The sequence below is a fragment of the Lottia gigantea genome (genome assembly GCF_000327385.1).
Source record: "Lottia gigantea unplaced genomic scaffold LOTGIsca_98, whole genome shotgun sequence".
NCBI lineage: Eukaryota > Metazoa > Mollusca > Gastropoda > Lottiidae > Lottia > Lottia gigantea.
In genome coordinates this window covers 937,847-945,433 of record NW_008711162.1, presented here as the reverse complement: position 1 = coordinate 945,433, position 7,587 = coordinate 937,847, and the positions used below count along the sequence as shown (strand labels likewise).

Sequence of the window (7,587 nt, the reverse complement as noted above, 5' to 3'; positions counted from 1 at the left end):
AACAAGTGAGTCTTATGTTTAACTTTCAAACGCGGATAATTCAGGACATACATGATTTGAAAGCTAAAATTTTGACGAACACTATTACTGATTAGTTTAGCTAGAAAATTTCTGTTTCTGAGACTAAGGTACAATTGGTCAAATGAATAGCGAACCTTTCACTTTAATACCATGCCACTCTTAAATCTATCTTCCTCTATTCAAATTCTGTCCTTAATTCGTATCTTAACTGATCTTTTTGACATACAATACATTTTACATTTCATTTCACTTGCACTGAAGTAACTTGGTTAAAAGTGAAAAGTGACACTGTTTTGTTCTAATCAGATTAACAAACCGTGAAAATATGTGTGCCTTTTATTTTTCCAAAAAAAGGAACATCGATAAATGTAATCCTCTTGAGCGTGACCTTAATCCAGATTAAGAATTGATCAGACTTAATCTCACTATTAATCTAATTAAAGATCAAACAATTGAGCTGTCAATGTTGTTGTAATATCAAGGCTATGTAAGACATTCACACCTATTATTATAATAGTAAAACTCAGACATATTGGAGACTTGAACACCTTACAAACATTATTTTTCAAGTATCTTGTAATACCGAATTCTTATAACACAATTTTCTACAGTCTATTTCTAGTTTCTACATAACAAAACATAACACATTCTCAAGCATTAATTTAGTGCCTGTGGTTTTAAGTTTGATATCTAGAACAGAATGATGCCTTAAATGAAGAATGAGGTTTGATCCAACATCTTGGTACACAAATTGGAGTGTGAGACACTGGTAATATTTGAGTATCCACAAAAAAAAAACACAGGAAAAATTAATCTGAGCTTCAATATTCATGCCATAATTTTTAAGCAAAAACCTGTTCAACATCATATTTTCTTTATGACTGTCAAAGACTTTAGAAGCAATTCTTCATACTTTTCAATATAACTTTAAAGCAGCTATACAAGGGCCTATATATTATTATAGTCTATCTGAATATTGAATTGTAAGTAAGACAATATGGATTGAATAATCCCCACATTCTATATTATTATCAGCTTCACAATCCAATATTATGTGATATGTATTATGTATTGTGATGTTCATTGTGACATAATGTTTATATTTGTCATACTCAGTAACACAATGTTCCATTATGATTCACTGTAAAATGATGTGTGATGATTTTTAAAGAGTTTTCTTACCTGTGTTGTGTATGGAGGGCCTGCTAAATCAATTTCATCTTCTTTAAGTTTATTTTTCAATATGTGTTTAAGTTGAACTTTGGGGTAAGTGAGCAAAGCGTTTTTGCCAATATCGTAAGCATCAAGGCGAATGGGTTGACCGTCTAACAAATCAGGCGGATCTGGAGGGGCACCTAATTCATTCAAAACGGAATCATCATAATATCCAAGTTGTGGGGTAGCCCCGACCGTTTCCTCGAGGGTAAAATAAACGGCTGTACCCCCTTCTTCGCGTAATATCCTCACAGCTCGACACAATTTCTCTCTGTGTTCCTTTTTATTAATTCCAATGGCATCCAAATCTAATTCCCCGATTTGTTTGCACACTTCCAAATCATCATAACCGTTATCAATAAAGGACTGCGTATACTGAACCATGTTCAGAGAACGAAGCCATCCTTCCACGATATTATTATTGTTTTCCGACATTGTATATTTTTTATTCTATTACTCACGCCAACATTAGCAATCCTTGTATATTTTTACTCCATATTTTAGACCTAAATAATCCACAAAACAATGTGTTTTCACTCAACCACTAACACTCGATACACACAGCTGTCTACTGACTAACAACCTGCTCTACTATATCCCGTTGTCTGCTTCAACTTCTCAATACTCTCAGTGCGTGCGCATCAAGGGTGACGTCATCAACGGAATTCCCAAGTATTCATCAAAGGGATATCCCGCTATTTGCACGTGCGGCTAACAGTTTGTAAACAATGGCTTTGAAAAGTATTTTAAAACGTGATACCCCGTTTAAAATTTATATAATTGAGGTTTAGGCCACAACAAGATGTCGTAAGGCCTAACAAGTGGCATTTATCTGTTTCGCAGAAGTAGACCGATTTAAGCCTTCAGCCCATGGGATTTTTCTTATTTTCATAACTGTTTTAGAAAAATATTTCAAAAATTTACAAAAAATTAAACAAAATTCAAGTGAACGGAACTTGTTAAGATGTTTGCGGGAGAAGGGGGAAGGGGGCCTCATGCCTATGCCTTATGCGTTCAAATGGGTATGAAATTTTGGCATAGGAAAATGTATTCGGAAATTTGTAGGATTTCATGGCTACTTCTCATTCCTAGGCTATATTCCCTTAAGTGGTTGACTCTAAATTATTCAGAAAACGGAAAAATAGTAATTAATAACTTCCTCAATACACGCGACAGACGGTCGGTGATATATACAAGTCAACGAATTGTAGAAAAAGATAAAAGGCTTATGAAATAATATTACGTGAGATTATATAATACGGGATAATAAGCTTATAAATTGTAAACAATATCAATATACAATATATTTTTCTTTTGTTATGGTTAAAGGGACAGGTTCGCAGTTTTGAGGGGGGGGGGGGGGGGATCCTTTGGGTCTTAAGTATATATAATTGATCTTCAAAAGTACTAAAAATATACGAAAATCGTATAATTCTTTCAAAAAATACACCAAACTAGGAATTTCAATTTCTATATAGGACTGTTTCGGCCTTCTGGGCCTCATCAGTCCAGTGCTGCTACTGGAGTGGAGGTTTGGCTATATAGCCGTCTCAGATGTGGTGTCATCATAGTTTTTTTCTATATATATGGCAGTGTTTCAAGAAAAGACGAGTCGCCATCTTTTGCGGATAAATGAATGGTGAATCTGCCCCTTTAAGTATAAAATTCCTTCGTATTTCACATTTTCCATTGATTTTTGCTTAATGGATTGTGAATTTTAAGACTATTTTGTGTTTCAAATACATGTAGAGTTATATATATCAGTTTTGGAAATATGTCTATTTTGATTGCAGAAATAAGCCTTAATAGAGATAACATAATAATAAAATAGATCTTATCGGGTAAAATTAAGTCTTGTTTTCTCGAAATAATCCTTGTCAAGCGAAAAAATAATGATAGAAATAAATCTGGTTTATGTAGTACAAATAGATATGCAGATATATGGACTTGATTATTTCAACTATTTCAACTATGGGACTCAAGAAGTCGTTCAAGTCAACTTCAAAAAATCCAGGGGGGTGGGGGCAATATGTCTTACGGGGGTGCCCCTTAGACAGTGGCCTTTTTCGGGGCATCATCTCGGGATAAACTTATTAATGCAGATTGAAATCCATTCAAAACCCAAGCTGAAGGTTTTATTAGCTCCGCAATCACCAGGTTTTGTTAAAAAATCATACGAAGACCGACTAGGGGAGGGGAGCATATACCCTAACTGACACCGCCAGTGCTTATAAGGACGTGAAAAGTTAGGCACAATTCCGTACAAATATATGAACTAACCAGACGTGTGAAACCAATAATAATTGTTCTTGAAGAATTGGCATTCATTAATATCATTTTTATTACCAGAATACATTCATTATTTGAGTAAGAGAAATGTCTTTTAAAGAGGCATGCTATTTGATATAAGAGGGTTAGAGCCGACTCTCGAATGTACTGGCACAGGCATCAGAATTTTTCTTATTTGATTTACAGTATTTTCAGACCACAACAAGGTGATCATGGGAGACAATTACCTTAAGTTGATTTCATTTCAGACCACAAAGCTATCAATGTCTTGAATATTTTCACAGCTTTAACGTTTACATTAAGCATAAACAATTCAAAATGTTATTTTACTCTTGTTCCACTATCATGTTAGATTCTGTGTATTCCCCTCTCCCTAGACCAAATTCCCTGACGAGTTGAGTCGTCTTTTCTTATAGAAAAGACATCTATAGAAATCGGAAACTTTTGGAGGAATTATTTGATTTTCGTACATCTCTAGCACTTCTGAAGACTATTTACATATACTCTACAATCCTGTTAGATACTGTGTGTTCACCACTTCCCTTGACCAAATCTTCTGACACCCCCCCCCTCTCAGCTGGAAAATTCTTGCTGCACCACTGACTAGACCCTTTTGCCGAGTCTTTTGCTGATGAAAGAAAAGTCAAATTGACAATAAATCTACAGGTTTTAATAAATTAAAATATTATTTATAAATATCACAGTTCACTTGTTATTAAAGGAGATATTCAGTCTAATTCTATATTTTTAGCACAGATTTAGCAACCCTATTGTCTGAGCAATGCACCAAGTTTTTTGAATTTTTTGATATATCTTTTTAACTCGAAATAGTACTGTCTTAAATTGATAAAAATATAATTTTTTGTAAGTTTACATTGAAGAGAAACTTATTTCTCCCCTAGAAATTTCAACCCAAACAGGACCAAATTTTGGCTGAAATTTTCCCTCTGTAAAAAGAAATTTTGAAGACAAAATGTGTGCTTATATTTATATTTTTGTCAACGCAAAGACGTTCTAAGACTTACAGTACTATTTTCAGGCTGATTTTTTCTACTTTGCTCAGGCAATAATGCTTTTTCAAATAATAGGGTGTGACAGCTGACGCTGGGCTAACTCTCGAAAGAACTGGTACAGAGTTAGGGATGTCACAAGCTCATTTAGCTGTGAAAATATAGAATTAGACTGGACATTTTAGTCAAGGAAAGATATTTGTGCACATTTTGGTATGACTCAAAGACTATCCAAGAAATACGTTTTTTAGATAGAAAAGATAGTAAATTAACAATACAAGCTAAATTTAGACTGATTTAAAGGGATTGTTAAGAGGTTTGATAAATTTTTAAGTGTATAGGGGACACTGATAGCATCAATTTGCACCATTCCAATTTTCAATCAGAAGTTAGTGGTTCCTGCGATTCCACTAAAACTAAGTGTTTGATAACGTCACTAATAACAAAGGGCCTTATGTGATACAAGTATATTTTGCAATTAGTGACGTCATAAAACGGTTACATTTTGTGGAATTGCAGGAACCACAGATATCTGAATGAAAATTGAAATGGTGCAAATTGATGCTATTGGCGTCCCCAATAAACATACAAATTTTTAGAAAACCTCTTTACAATCCCATTAAATACTTCAGAATAAAGTGAAATGCTTGGTTTATGATTTGCACCCAGATGTGATCGAATATCTTTACTTAAAGACACCTTTAATGTTAAAATAATACTCTTTTACTACAATGATAACAATTAACAATATCTATATTACTTAATTTTACATAAATACAATTATTTGACTTCAGCTCTAGTATTTCGTTTCATACATTTTCTGTGGGTTACTTCACTCAAATTATAATCTTCATGACTAGACCTCATCCCTTGTGAAAAATCATCATCAGAACAGCGAGGTTTGGAGCAAAATTTTAAATTGGACTTGAGCATTTTAAGCAATTTCACTGAACAGGAGTGAGACATTTATATGAAGGAAATCTTCACAAATTCAGCCAATGAAATGCACTGTTCAGGATGGCATAAATGGAATTTGATCTCGAATGAGTGAAGTGATCCACAGAATAAAAATAAAATGAAATATTTAGAGTCTATCAGATATACATGACATAATTTTCTTTTTCAACTTAAATATATCATTCAGTTCTGTTTTGGCCCAATATATAGGCCTATTTGATTCTAGCAACAGACATGACTGATATTTAACTCTTTGGCCTATTTGTAAATCTCCAGTGTTTTCGCAATTATTTTTGATAAGATATGCTAACAGAACCTGTCATGTTCCTGAAACACATACAAAGGCCTGAAGATCTCTTATGAATATCAAAGTCTAATTTAAATTAGACCTAACTTACGTTCGTATTTTATTAGTTTCGTTTTGAATGTGTTATTAGCTATTAGCTTTGTATGTAACCACTACAGTAAGGTCTAACACTGTTCTTGACTTTTCATTCTGTTAACCTTTGCTTGACCTCTGTTTTAACCAATCACGTGGCTGCTTTTTCCAGCGACAGGCTAATGTGACACGAACAATAGGTGCATTCCAAGGCATATTAGACTAGTGGGCTTGATAAGCTAGTCTAATATAACTCGAAATGCACCTATTGTTCACGTCACATTATCGTGTAATATTCGAAACCAAACTAAAATTTGAACGGAAGTTAGGTCTAATATTAATTAGACTGATGAATATCCCAGATCCAAAAAAACATCCCACAATTTGCTTCAAAATCTGTACTCAGTTACGGTAAATTAATATCACTCAGAGAATCTCTCTTAAATATCGTGTAAACAAACTCAATACCCAAAATAAGAATTATAATTTTTGCCATTATTGGTATTGCAAGAAATAGACATGGATAATTCTTAACTTGAAGTTGTTGCAATTTGAAAAATGTGATATCTCTATCTTTCATGCAAAATTTTAGTATTTTTTACACTGTTTTATGATGCTACTTTTTGATGCTGTATCAATTATTGATTTCACTTCCACAGAAAAACACATAAAAATCACTTCACAGAAGTGAAATACAACATAACAGTGATAATAATATGGCTAAAACAAAATCCAAGTTTAGGCCAGGGTTCGAAAAAAAGTTCTTCTTTTTGCTTCACTTCATATCCAGTTGACTAATATAACCTTTTTTTTGTAGAGAGTGGAAACAAAAACAAAAGTGAATACTGTTGCACGCAGTCAAGATTTTAAGTTCCTTCTGAAATTTGTTGTTACTACGGTAACAGTCAAACAACTTGACTTAAGCCTATGCCTTTACTGAAATTTAAATGACAAGTAATTAACAATTTGAGTAAAATTCAGATCATTTGATTGGATCAAATGTTTTTTGGGATTGAAAAGTTGCTTCTACAATCAACATTTTAAAGGAACAATTTAGCTGCATTCTTTGATTTAGAAATATGTTGCTCATAGTAATTCATCTTCTAAAGCTGCCTGTATTCTTCTAGGTTCTTCTTTAACTTCTGGTAAATCATCGATTAAACCCCATTTATTTGTGGATGCTATACCTGACAAATGAAATTGAAATTTTCATATAGATGATGTGTATGTAGATTGTTTCTGAAAATGTTACTTATGAATCTAAAAACACAGTAATAAAAACAAAAAAAACAAAAATCCTGGTCATATCTTTTATCCAACAAAATTGAAAAGTAAGAACAAAACAACCATTTTTTACAAGGATAACAACAAGGATCAAGGAAAACCACTTAAGTTCCAGAGGATTCTTTCTACTATCCTTGACCATTTCTCTTGGCATTGATATTTCCAGGATGCAACAGGACTAATAAGGAAAGATAACTTATTCAAGGTCACCAGAATTTCATATGCTGACCAAGATTAGAACCCACAACCAATATATCTTTCATGTAACCAAGCAAATGATGTCAGGTATTGATCTAACCTATTGTATAAACCAGTCTATTTGTGGTCAGCACCTTCAATGTTAATTTGAAAATTACCTGTTTGTACAGTATGTGGATTATCAGGAGATTGTGTTCTAGGTGTAAAATCTCTACTGGAATGTTTAGGTGTGGT

At 33.2% G+C, this 7,587-nt stretch overlaps 1 protein-coding gene across 1 annotated transcript; it reads right to left on the bottom strand.

The window, feature by feature from the left end:
• Positions 1-586: 586 nt before the first annotated feature.
• Positions 587-1,671, bottom strand: LOTGIDRAFT_170443 (hypothetical protein; the record flags this gene model as incomplete). The annotated part of the gene is made up of 2 exons (XM_009069084.1): positions 587-646; positions 1,204-1,671. 2 exons carry the CDS (start codon positions 1,669-1,671, stop codon positions 587-589), a joined length of 528 nt encoding a protein of 175 aa, XP_009067332.1.
• Positions 1,672-7,587: the final 5,916 nt, after the last annotated feature.